The sequence below is a fragment of the Alligator sinensis genome, unplaced genomic scaffold (genome assembly GCF_000455745.1).
Source record: "Alligator sinensis unplaced genomic scaffold, ASM45574v1 scaffold1637_1, whole genome shotgun sequence".
NCBI lineage: Eukaryota > Metazoa > Chordata > Crocodylia > Alligatoridae > Alligator > Alligator sinensis.
Genome location: NW_005843165.1, coordinates 61442 through 74668, shown reverse-complemented (window position 1 = coordinate 74668; position 13227 = coordinate 61442). Strand labels below are relative to the sequence as shown.

General features: G+C 42.4%; 1 protein-coding gene across 8 annotated transcripts in view; it reads right to left on the bottom strand.

Moving 5' to 3' along the window:
* Window positions 1-1485: 1485 nt before the first annotated feature.
* The window catches only part of MTFR1 (mitochondrial fission regulator 1), a 35980-nt gene continuing 24238 nt past the window's right edge, over window positions 1486-13227 (bottom strand). For all 8 annotated transcript variants that reach the window (XM_025194151.1, XM_025194150.1, XM_025194149.1 and 5 more), the window contains 4 exons: window positions 10017-10258; window positions 6657-6897; window positions 6347-6497; window positions 1486-1834 (listed from right to left, as the gene is read on the bottom strand). In XM_025194151.1, coding sequence (XP_025049936.1) covers window positions 1775-1834; window positions 6347-6497; window positions 6657-6897; window positions 10017-10258 — 694 coding nt within the window. In that variant the 3' untranslated portion in view covers window positions 1486-1774. The remainder of the gene's footprint in view (window positions 1835-6346; window positions 6498-6656; window positions 6898-10016; window positions 10259-13227) is intronic.

Here is a 13227-nt window from a genome sequence, read left to right as displayed (position 1 = left end):
TCCTATTTGATCAAGGGCTTCTGGCTTTTTGTAATAGGAAGTAATGTACACAATCATGACAGACCCTCCCAAGGGAGCATTTTTATTTTTAAAAATTAAAACCACTTAAATAGAAAATAGTGAGACCAAATAGTTTGTGACTTTAAAGAACAGTTTTTTAAGCCTAGAGAAGAACATGGTAAAAGGACTTTAACTGTTCAGAATCAGAACTTTTAAATGGAGTAAATATTTACCATTAAAATCATTGAAAAATTTTGCATCAGAAATTACACCCTTTTAAATTATGCTACCTAAGTCCCTGCTTACTAAGTAACATGTTCTGTACCTTGCTGAAATGCTTTTTTAAAATTACCTGATAGTGAAAGTTTCAAGGAACTCTTGCAATTCAGCTCAACTATTTAATCCAGCTTTAATTAAAGCTATATTCAAAGCAGACCTTGTTTTCAGTTTATTCCTTCTGAAACCAAATTACATTTGTAGTGGGTTTGCTTCTCTGGTTCTCTTGATGCCTGCAGGATGCACCTGGGCTAAAGTTTCACTTTTTCCCCCTTGAAATAAAAATGCATGGAGAGACATGGCCACAGCTGGTCTTCCCCCCAACATGCCAGTTCTATGCTGGTCTGGCAGCAAATAGCTACTGTGGCATGTCTCTGGAGGATTTTTCCACCAACTCAAGCTGTGCAGCAGTTATTACACAACTGCTTTCCTGGAGCTGACAGTGCAGAAAGCATGGTCAGAATATTACTGTGGCTCAGCTATTCCTGGCTGCTGGAAATCTACCTCGGGCCCAGGGGGGCCTAAAGTACTCATTGGTTCTGTAACCATCAGGCTGCAGCCAAAATCACAGCTTACATAAAGCTGTAAGCTGTGACTGACACATCCCTTCTGTTCCGGAAGGGCCCTTCTACACCTCTAACTCCCAAACTTGTGGGCTTGCTAACACACACCCTGACATTCTCTCAAACACTGTAGCTTACATTGCTGTTTTACTTTCTTTCACACTTGCAGAACTGCAGTGGGACAGGTCAGTTCTGACTATAGCCTGTTGCTCATGATCAAATCCATCTTCAATGCACTGTCTTAGCTGTGCTGTTCAATTCTCTCCCACAGTGTTTGCCTTCTGTTTATTGCAGGCCCATTTGAGGGACTTCAAAAAGCTTGCTCCTTTGGGATTTTTTTCAGTTCATGAATACTCAATCTTTTACTTGGATATCTCTACTCAGTTTTACTATGAAGGAGAAACAGTCTGACATATTTGGATGAGAAGTTTATGCTTTTTTGGGCTTGACACAAGAGCCATGTTAAAAGAATTTCAACATGAGATTCCAAATGAGCTTAGTCTCAGACTAAACACTATAGTGCAAGTAACAGCTATATAACAAATGTCAGACAATAATTTAAGGGCATTTCACCCTCAGCATTAGCATTTTGACAGACTAGTTTAAGGCTGTCACTTGTATATGTAAAAATATTTGCAGAGATAAGTTAGTGTTAATAAACTATAATCACCATGTGTTTACAATGATGAACTGAAAGACTTTAAATACAGGATTAATACCTGAGTATGGGTTTTTCACTTTCCACACCCTTGTTAAAAGCCACACACCTTCAAGTACCTCCAGCCCTCCGACCTGTAAAACTGAAAGGCACTAAACTTATTTTACATTGATATTTCTTCGTTTTGTAGGAGACCACTTAATACAGACACTTGTAGCATAGCACTGATTCTAATAAAAACAGTTAAATACATAGTCTCTCCTGTACTGACGATATGCTAAGATTTTTCAATTAGTGTCTTCATTTTTCCTGTAGACTTCAGCATGTGTGGTCCAAACTGAAAGAAAGATAACAGATTCATTGAAGTGTGCATATGATACACACACTCACATGCAACTTAAACATATATGTGATGTCTCATATATGGGAGACTCAGGAAGTAAGTGGAATAATTTATAATCCATCCATTTCAGACTCAAATAATCACCACTTATCTTTTGTCACCTTCAAATTTTGCCTGGCTTCTGTGGCAGTAGATGATTCAGACCAAACTAAGTCAAATTGGGCAAGGTAGCCAAAAAAGTCAGAATTTCCTATCAGCAATTAAGTAAAGTTAATCAGGAAAAGGGACAGTCTGTTAAATTTAAAGACCCTCCCATCCACCCCCAGCAAAGAAATGTGCATCTTTCAAAAATAGTGTACCATTACTGTTTAACAACTGGTCACCCTCACTAAGTATTCTTGTAGCAGTGCAAGTGTTCTACCACTGATAACTATCTTTTTCCTTGCATGACCTCTTCAAACCGTCATGGTGACATAAGGAGGACTGAACCAAAGAACAGGTGTCTACACGCAACTAGCAACAACAGATGAGAGGTATTTAAAGAAAAAAACCCCCAAACCTCTGATAATGTCAGCAGCACAATATTCTTAGGTAACAAATGTCAGGAAACCCTTAATTAAGTTCTGTTAACCTTTGTGGGGATGTTCACGTCTAGCTGAACCAAGAGATGAGTCCCAACCAAACTGAGACGGCAAACCAGTCCATACTATGATGGTGACAGCTCATCTCTGTTTTTTCCCTAAAAGCCCCAAATGCAGGAGGCAGGTTTAAACAGGCGTAATATTCTTTTAAGAAATTCTAGTTGTTGTAAAAGAAAGCCTGGATATGATATAAGGGCTTGTAAAACAGAAGGCAAATATACTAGATACTTAAAAAGCCTGCATTAATCAGTAACTTTATCTTGCTGGGATCCTATGATCTCTGCTGACTTCCTGCCCCTTGGGCAGGGGGCTGGACTTGATGATCCTCTGGGGTCCCTTCCAGCCCTAGTGTCTATGAAATCTAATTCTGCCTCTCTCCCTCAAACATCATATCCAGAATATAACCTGCTATCAAGTCCTCCTAGTCTTTTAGTTTCTCTGTGGCTTGTTTTTGCTTAAATTTCCCAGGATAAGTTAAATGCAAGACATGAATCCAAACATAATTTATTCTTCCTTTCTGGTTCCCCTACACTAGCACAATACTGCAGCGACTGTTCTCCAGCAAAAGCTACATCAAGTTTCTCTTCTAGGTTTTTTGTAAGATATGTAGATGCTAGAACAGGGGTTGGCAATGTTTTTGGCCAAAGTGCCCAAAACACTCCAGCCTTCATCCATGCCTTGACTTGGGATGCCAGAGGTGAGGGGGGGCTGGGGAGCCTGATCCTAATCGCTCGTGGTGGCTGCACATGCATCTCTGAGCAGATGGTGGGGGAGGGGCTGGGATGCGGCTGCCCCAGCCCTTGCACCACCATGTGCCATGAAGAATGCATGCAGCAGCTGCTGCCACAGAGCCAGTGCCAGGGCTCTGGAGCCTAGTACAGGTGTTAGCAGTCTGCCTGTCACCTGCTGCAGCGGCCCGGGGGGGGGGGGGGGGGGGAGCCAGGAGGCTGCAGACAGCTGTGCTGGGCTCCACAGTCTCAGCTCCATGGTGGCAGCTGCTGCATGCATGCCTCCAGGCAGATGGGAGGGGAGGGGCCAGGGCTGCACTGCCCCAAGCCCCTTCCTGGCCATGCGCCTGGAGGCACGAACACAACCACTGTGGCCAGTACCGAGGTTGCAGAGCTCCATGCACCTGTTTGTAGCCTCCTGGCTGCAGCCAGCCTGGGCTTGGGGCAGCTGCTGCCTGCCACAGGGCCTGGTCTACCTGCAGCCTCCTGACTGCCCAGAGCCCAACCCAGCTGTGGTATGCCATGAAAAACTGCCTCACGTGCCATGCTCTGATGTGTGCTGGAACATAACTTGCAATCCTTGAACATTTGCTCTGTGATAAAAACTTTTAGTTAAAAGTTAAGGGAGTTTTCCCACTTCTGTCTTGGATCTATATTTTTTATAAAGATATGCTGTTTTTGTGTTAAGGACCTAGTGATTCAATAAAATCTCAATGAAGCAAGTACGGGTTGGGTGAATGGACTTTAAGGTGGACAGAAAACTGGCTGGAGTATCAGGCTCAGAAGGTAGTACAATGGCTCGATGTCTAAGCAGCAGCCAGTATCAAGGTGGTCTTGGGTCTGCTTTTGTTCAGTATCTTCATCGATTAACTTGAAGTGCTGCACCCTCAGCAAGTCTGCACATGACACCAAGCTGGGCAGGGCTGGGAGTAGTAGATATGCTGGAGAGTGGGCTTAAGGTTTCAGAGACCTAGACCATGGTTTTTAACCTTTTTTCATAAGTGTACCCCTGGCAGCCCTACACGGAGCAGCTGGGGGTGGTGGTGCATGGCGAGACACAGAGCAGTGGCAGCACAGAGTGGTGGATGGCAGCAGTAGCTGCCACCACATGCAAGCTTACCCCCCGCCCCACCCCAGTGTCCAACTGGCTGGGCAGCACTGCTGCCCTCACCCCACCCCTGCTCCTGAGAGGTGGCAGCGCAGGGTGGTGGGTGGCAACACTACATCCCCACCTGCCCGCGCATGCCCCCTAGGGCCTTCCCAAGTATGCCCCGGTTGACAGCATAGGTTGCCCTGACCTAGACAAACTGGAGGATTAAATCAAAAGAAGTCTCAAGAGGTTCAACAAGTGCAAAGTCCTGCACTTAGGATGGAGCAATCCCATGCATCAGTACAGGCTGGGGGATGACTGGCTGGGCCGTAGCTCTGCAGAAAAGGACCTGGGGGGTACAGTGGACAATAAGCTGAATATGAGCCAACAGTGTGTCCTTGTTGACAAGAAGACTAACCACCTACTGGGCTGCATGAGTAGGAGTATTGCCAGAAGATCAAGGGAAGTAATTATTTGCCTCTATTCAGCACTGGTGAGGCCATCTCTGAAGTAGTGTGTCCAATTTTGGGCCCCCCACTACCGAAAGGACGTGGACAAGTTGGAGAGAGTCCAGTGAAAGACAACAAAAATGGTGAGGGGGCTGGGGGACATGACTTCACATAAGCCCATTTCTCTCAGCCTCTTGTCTAGTCTGGAGAAAAGAAGACAGAAGATTTAATAGCTTTCAGCTACCTGAAGTGGGGTTCTAAAGAGGATGGAGGTAGACTTGTCAGTGGTGGCAGATGACAGTATAAGAAGCAATGGTCTCAAGTTACAGCGAGGGAAGTTTAGGTTAGATATTTAGAAAAATCATCTCAGTAAGAGGGTAGTAAAACACTGGAACAGGTAATCCAGAGAGGTTGTGGAATCTCCATTCTTGGAATTTTTTAAGACATGGCTAGACAAAGCTCTGGCTGAAATGATAGAGTTGGGGATGGTCCTGGTTTGAGCAAGGGGGTGGACAGTGTTTCTCCACCTGTGGGACACAACCCAGAAGTGGGTCACAAGAATTAAATGAAGGGGTTGTGGGCAAATTTTAAAAATGGATCAAACTTTAAAAATGGAGGAAAACCATGGGTTTTCCCTTGTAGGCTGGCAGAGTTCCAGCCTGTGAGGGAGGGGCTGCTTAGGGCCCCCCTGTGCCTCACCCCCTGCCCCTTTACTCCACATCCCCATTCTCTGCCCCACATACTATGGGGCTGGGGATGGGGGGGGTCAGGACTGGCCACTGATGTTTACAAATGGGTCCTGGTACAAAAGGTTGAGAACCACTGGACTAGATGATGATCTGAGGTTCCTGCCAACTCTAATTTTCTATGATGTACACTGTCAACTGAAGTTCCAGATAATAAGTGATCCCTCTAGTATTTGAAACACTTCTCCATCCTCCTTCACTGCAGCGGCTAATGCACAGGTCAGGTTTTCCAGGTTCTCAATGCAGCATCCCCAAAACATAGATCCAGTCCTAACCATGAAAGAGTGCATGTCAGGGCCCAAGAAATTTTGAATTCCTCCACCAAGATCTTTGGTTTTGAGTCAAGTCTTTCTGGTTCAAGTTTTCCAGATAGTTTACAAAATATTCAGGGCATGTTTACATGTGCCCCCCATGGCACAGTTGATGCTGCGCCGTCATTTAGTACTTCAGAAAGCAAGTACTAATGACTGCACAGTGACAGCTGTTACTGTGCCATCCCAGCAGGGCACAGTTATTTTTAGCATTCACAGCAACACACTATAGTGAGGTAGCTCTTCACTACACTGATGTAGTGTCGGTGTCGCTGCTTGAGCTCACCAACACTACATCGCTATAGCGAGAAGCTAGATTGCCACAGCACATCAGTATGGCGATGTAGTGTCACATGTAGATGCACCCTAAGAGACTGAAATTTCCATTAAAAATGAGCTTTTCATAAATCACCTTAATTTCGGTTCAGGGTATGCCGAGAATATGGTCAACTTTTACACAATAATCTGATATTTTGTGATATGCTGCTTTCATGGAGTGCAGAATTAAGCCTTATTACAGGTCAAATATTGCAATACTCACCAGCGCTGTTTCAGACTTTGGAATCTGTTTTTCATTTTCACTTTGGCTATCGCTTCTGTATCGATAAGCAAATTTCTTTTTGAGTGCTTCTGCTATTAATGCTGCAGGATCGGTAGGGTCAGCAGCTTTACACTTTGTACTTTCTGTTGGCCTTGAAAAGGAAAGTGAAAGTGAGCAGTCACAAAGCAAAGCTTTAGGACAAAGTGAGAGCTCTGTAATCCTGTGTTATTTTTCAGGCATTTCTCCATGGACGTGACAGTAAAACTCTGCTTTGCATTTATACAATACACAGTAAGCCATGCACGCTTACCTTTTCACTGCACGCAGCTTTACACTGTTCATATCTTTGAGGATTTCTAGCATGTTTGGCATTTCAGGCTTCTTTGGACCATTATCTGTCAAAGTCTGTGAAGAGTTTATTTTCTTGCCCTTCCGCTCTTTAATGAGATCAATAGCAGACATACTCTGCTGCAGGGTGGGAGGAGGAAGAGGTGGTGGTGGTGGCGGCGGCAGCACTGGACCAGAAGGTGAGGCAATAGGACTTAATCCGGCTATAACATACCAAAAATACATTCCAAGTAAGAACAAAGTGCCCTTTTTAAGCTTAATACAAACAAGCAATAGAAACAAGGATCTCATTGCAGCAGCTGCACCATCGGTGTGTGTTTTCTTTCTAGAATATGTCTCATCATAAGAAAATTTATCATATTTCAGTCCTAAGCCTCCTAAAGCATTCAAGTGAAGATCTCTGCTCTCAAAAAAAAAAAAAAAAAAAAAAAAGAAGCTAGTGAGTTTCCAGTCCAAAGTCCAGATGCAGGTTTGCACTAGATCAGGGATGCTCAAGCAGGGTGCTTGGGCACCCCTGGGTGTTGAGAGATTTTTTTGAAGGGGGTGCCTCGAGTTGTGAGGAGATAAGGGCAGACTCAGGTTCCTTCCTGCCTGGCTCTTCTGCAAGGATAATTGTTGAGAAGTTTCTTTTTAAGGTAATTTTGCTCAATTCAAAGTTATATAGGGGTGCCTTGAGTCTAAACAAAAAAGCTTCCTTGAACACTAGGAATTATTTCTACCTACCCTGGCCTCTTCTTAATGCTATCAGTTTTTTTTATGATGCTACAAGATGTTTTGACAGAGTCATGTTGACTAAAAATCTATGCTTAGAAGTAACTAACTGTTAGGGGCATTTTTGCAAGACAGACAATGATTACTAGAACACAGAATGTTTACTTGCAGCAACTCTGGTGGTCAAAGTTAGATTGCAGATAAAGCTGCTTAATGACCATCTTCAAAATACCCAGGTAAGTAGCAATTTTTGCTGAGTGTCTTTGAAAATGAGTGGTTTCTCAAGCAAGATTCTTGAATGTGAACTGCAGAATCTGGATGCTTGCATTCAAGTTAACAGAAATTAAGTGAAGATGTCTAAAAAACAGTTATCCAATTTTTTTTTGAGAGGCTTGATAGTGTTATATCTGAACTGACTGGGCTGTTAAAGCAACCTAAATTTAAAGCTCCATGCAATGCTTCAAGTGAACACAAAGTCAGCTTCTCTTATCACAGAAGTCTTAGCAAATGAGGAAGCAAAAACTATTTAGGAAACTGCTTCAGATAAAGAAAGTTCAACATTCATATCTTCAGAATCGATAACTGAAGTTAATGCTCTAACTACAATTTTTTTTGACAATTTAATCAAAGTGAATTGAACTATCTAGGATAAGATATAACCTAGGAATTGTCTGCATACTTATGGCAGTTACTATATTCTACCAGAAGAGGGAGGTAATGGTAACAAAACAAAGACTAGAATTAAAAGAGCCTTCTAAAAGTAAAGAACATTAACATAATGTATTTATTACCTGGCCAATAATAATTCAACATGTTTACAAGCATGTGAATTTTAAGCTACTCTGCCTTCATGAAGAACAGACCTAAATTCTTAAACTATTTCATTGCAGTACCTTAAACAGCACAAACACAGAGAATAAAAGTGTTGCTCACCTGCTGCAGACCTGGATACCAAACTCCAAGCTCTTCTAAAGAAGAATTACAAATGAATTACAGGCCTATCTATTCTCAGCTTTCCCACACTCATCAGTTTCTCATCTTATATGCATAAGAGAGAGGTCTGGATAGCCCCTATAATCCCAGTTAGTAACACACAATCGAAACAAATTGGTGGTAAGTGCTACAAAACAGCAAAATTGTTATGCAGTGGCAGGATGGAGACGAGGGCAAAAATGGTTATTAACATTCACGCTCAAAGTGTCATGTAACTTTTGGCTTCTGGGTGAACAGAAATTACCGCATTTCATCTGGATGATGGTTCTAGAAACAATTTGACTCTCTCCTCCTGTCTCAAGGCCTCGTTTGATGTTGCACTGGCCAGTATATTTCACATGAAGCATTTAAACTTACTAATTACTACTTGCAGACCAGTGAGCCAACACTATTAGATAACACAATGGCAACACAGAAGTAGCTGTTGGAAATTACAATTCTATACATCCATCCCAAGTGTGATAAGATGGGTTTATTCTGATAGTGAAAGGTCTAGTGGCACCATGCTCAGTTTTTGCTTGTATCTGTTTCATGAACCTTTTAACAAGTATATTTTATTACAAAAGTATAATTAAGCATCTCATGACACTACTGATAGACTATACTGAAAATCTACTAGAGCTTCTTACATCCCAGTCACATCCTTTTCTTTTACTTTCATTGATGTCTGTGGTGGGTTTTGTTTGGAAAGTCCTACTGAGGCGGATTCAAAATTCTAAAAAAACCCCTACGAATTAGGAACAAAGCTAAAGGTCTTGCTCTCCCTGATCCCTTGGAGAAACATCTTATATTCGCTTTATTAGTTTCCACATTTATAAATACATGAACTACAAACATGGAATTCTCCTGCTTGGACTGAACTGAAGATGAGCAACTACTGCCAAGCCTGATCTGAAGTTATGATCTCATGTTACAGACATGACAGGTTTCATCTGGATATCCACTAGGTCTGAACTGCCTCAGGCAGATGTCTGGGAGTTGCTGCCACACCCAACAACAGTACCATGAAAACTTGTCTGTCAACTGCTACTCAAATCACTGTAAACACCATTTGCTGGTTAGGAGGGAAGTTTGATAACAAAAGCAAGGCTCAAGGTCACTCCAAATATCACGTGCCCAAGACAGTTCACTAGCAGTAGCTACTGCTTGTTCAGAGGACCTAGTAAATGGCACATACAATTTTTCTCTCGCTGAAAGGACTGTAAAATTAAACCTTAAGAGTCCAGATGTAATTTTTAAAAAGAACTGTATGCATATCTCGCCTGCAAGTATATTTTGTACTGTGCTGTCTTACTCTTCAGACTGTATTATGGAATCAAGTGCTGCTGCTTCTACAATGTTATATAGATAGATTCAGTTAGTTATATCTATCTATCTATCTGATCTAAGGTTTTTGTGTTTTTTTTTTTAGAAAAATCTAGATATAACCTCTTTTTCTCAGTTGCAAGTACTGTTATATTTATGTTGCTGTCATTCCAGGCAAATCAGTACTTGCAACTCTATGAACACCACATTTAATCCTGCAAGACCTCACATAAATATATTCATCTTATTAATTAAAAAAAGAGGCAGACTCCTTTAGTTTCATTAGATGCAAATAAAAAAGCAAGTTCAGTACCTGCTGACAGATTCTGCTGTTCTTGCAAAGTTACAATTTTGGCTATTTGTGCCCTTAAACTGGCAAGTTCATTTTCTAGAGCACTGATCTTCTGCAGCGCTTCATCATTTGTGGTCACTTTACTCTTGGGCACTTGCTCTTCTTGAAACAGGTCTGGTAAGGATACTTGTCTAGCTGGGGGACTTTCAGTAGAAGGTGGTTCACCTGGAGGAGGTGGAGCAGATTTTGACCAGATGTCTGACCTGTAACAAACAAACATATACACACACACAGTCATTATCATAAGGCTGTTTGGAATAAAAATGTTTTTTACCAAAGAGGTCAGGGAGTAAAATAACAGTTAGTTGCAAGCTTGGGGAGCAAATATTAAGGTCTGACCTTAAAGAGCTACACAATTTTGGCCTTTTACAAACACATCTCCCTCAACTACTGTAGAGGCAAAATACATGAATCTTTCTGCACATTTTAGTAGTTGGCCCCTTTATAAAAAAAACAACAAAACAACTGACCCTCTCCACAGTATGGGGTCCTAACTGTGGTCATATTTCTAAAGGAGATTGTGTTACTTAATGATCCCAGTTTAAGAACAAAAGACACACAAAGCCATCTTGTAGAATCTATGCGCTCATGGCATTGCAGGCTGATGACCAACTCACCTTTTGCTGCAATTATGGACTCACATTTCAGTAGTGCTTCTCTTAAAAGGAACAGAGAATTTTATCTTAAGAATATTTAAATAAAATACACTAAAATGCTAGAAAACACAAGACCTCTGTGCAGGATACTGGTGACCAACATATATTCCCATACCTATGGAGCTAATATTCAGACTTCATCCAGTAGGAAGATGCAAAAAGTGATGCTGGGTAAAAGAGTAAGATACAACATGGTCCATTTGACATTTCACTCTTCATGCTTCATTCTCTCTCTTTTTTTGGTGGGGGGAGTATTCAGAATTATTAAACTTTGTCCCTTTTGCAACTGAGGCAACCAGTAGACTAGTTTTTACCTAGTGGCCATACGGCTTGCTTGACTAAGCTTCTTAAACTTTTATCTTTTGTTAACTACAGCCGTGAATCCAAAAATAAATACCAAAACGTAGGGCAAATAGGGAAAGGAACATTATCTTAAAATTCCCTGATTTCCCAATACAATTTTTTAGAATAGAGACTCTCTACAAGGTATTTTATGAGAAGGGACAAACATCAACGTTTATTTATACGAGTATATTTACATACCTTAACTGCAGTTTGAAGTGTTTTATCTGAGAATTATTATCTGTTGAAAATTGTTTATGGAGCTCTAATCCCACAATCCCTTATTTACTCCAGTGATCCTAATCAGTGTAATGAATGCCCGTGTGAGCAAGGACTACTGATAATAGCATGTTTTGTTAAATGTGATAAGTTCCTGAATTGCACTTTTTCTAGGTTTAAAAAAAAAAAAAGGCACATACACATTGGTAGAGCCTATCCTTGTTGAACACTTTAAACTCAGCATTCCTGTGCTGAGCCTAGCACACGCCCAGAAGAGGCATCATGTTAGTTGCACCCAGCTCCTCTAATATCTGTACAGATCATGTGCGTTAGCTAAAACCACCAAAAAGTCCTACTAACAGCCAATTGAATCGGTTTTAGATAAAAGCGCCAAAAAGTTCTCACTGAAGCATCAGATCTATACAGATGCTGCAGAGCTGGGTCAAAGAAATACACTGCTGGTTCCAGTAAAGCACGTTTTTTTTCCTTCTACATCTGTCAGTGCCTTTACTGGTTGTTATGGGATGCTGGCTTTATATGCAATAAGGATCAAAGTTTGAATGTTCTGTACTGTTTGTATAATCCTATGAACAAGAAATCATAAATTTAAACCAAGACAAAATTCAGGGACAATGTCAGAAGGGACTTAATCATTTATAATTAGTATGCAGTTCAACCAAATACTGAACACTAGGGCTGTGCAAACCTTTGGTCGCCGATTCGATTCGGCAGAGATTACAGATTTGGAGATTCAGCCACCGAATCGGGCCAATCGAATCAAGAGACCCTTTAATCTCTCCAAATTGAATTGGAACCCTCTGAATCAATTCAGAGAGATATGGAAAGATTTGACAATTTGGACATAGACACAGCTTTAAATTTTTTTTCTACATACCTCAGGTACCAGGCAGCTCGTGAATGCTGAGATGGTGGGGCTGATGAAGCATCCCACAGGAGTGTGAGGGGGGTCCCCAGCATGCTTGGGTGCAGACCCGGAAGTGGACCAGGCGCACTTCTGGTCCACTTCCGGGTCTACCGCACAGCACATGGGGGTGCTGGTTAAAGATAGCGCCTTTTTAAAACTCACCTGCAGAATGGCTCTTAAAGCGTCTAAGGTAGTAATGAAGGGCACCAAACTACAGCAACTGCTTTGATTTAAAACAGGGGCCTCAAAACATATGATCCAAACACTGGAACCAGCCCCTGTAGCTGCATGATTGGGTCTGTGGGTCTCTGGACCAACCCCACAAGCCACATGGAACATGCACTGTCCCTGACCCGTGCGCTGCATGTAATACAGTGCCAGCTCCAGCCCATACAAGTGCTGCACGCAGCATAGAGGTCAGTGTGCGATGCATACTGCATGCCAGACCATCTCAGTTCAACAAGGAGAAATGCAAAGTGCTGCACCTAGGGAGGAAAAATGTTCAGCACACCTACAGCCTAGGGAATGACCTGCTGGGTGGCACGGAAGTGGAAAGGGATCTTGGAGTCCTAGTGGACTCCAAGATGAACATGAGTCGGCAGTGTGACGAAGCCATCAGAAAAGCCAATGGCATTTTATCGTGCATCAGCAGATGCATGACGAATAGGTCCAAGGAGGTGATACTTCCCCTCTATCGGGCGCTGGTCAGACCGCAGTTGGAGTACTGCGTGCAATTCTGGGCGCCGCACTTCAAGAGGGATGCGGATAACCTGGAGAGGGTTCAGAGAAGGGCCACTCGTATGGTTAAGGGCCTGCAGACCAAGCCCTATGAGGAGAGACTAGAGAACCTGGACCTTTTCAGCCTCCGCAAGAGAAGGTTGAGAGGCGACCTTGTGGCTGCCTATAAGTTCATCACGGGGACACAGAAGGGAATTGGTGAGTATTTATTCACCAAGGCGCCCCCGGGGGTTACAAGAAATAATGGCCAGAAGCTAGCAGAGAGCAGATTTAGACTGGATATTAGGAAGAA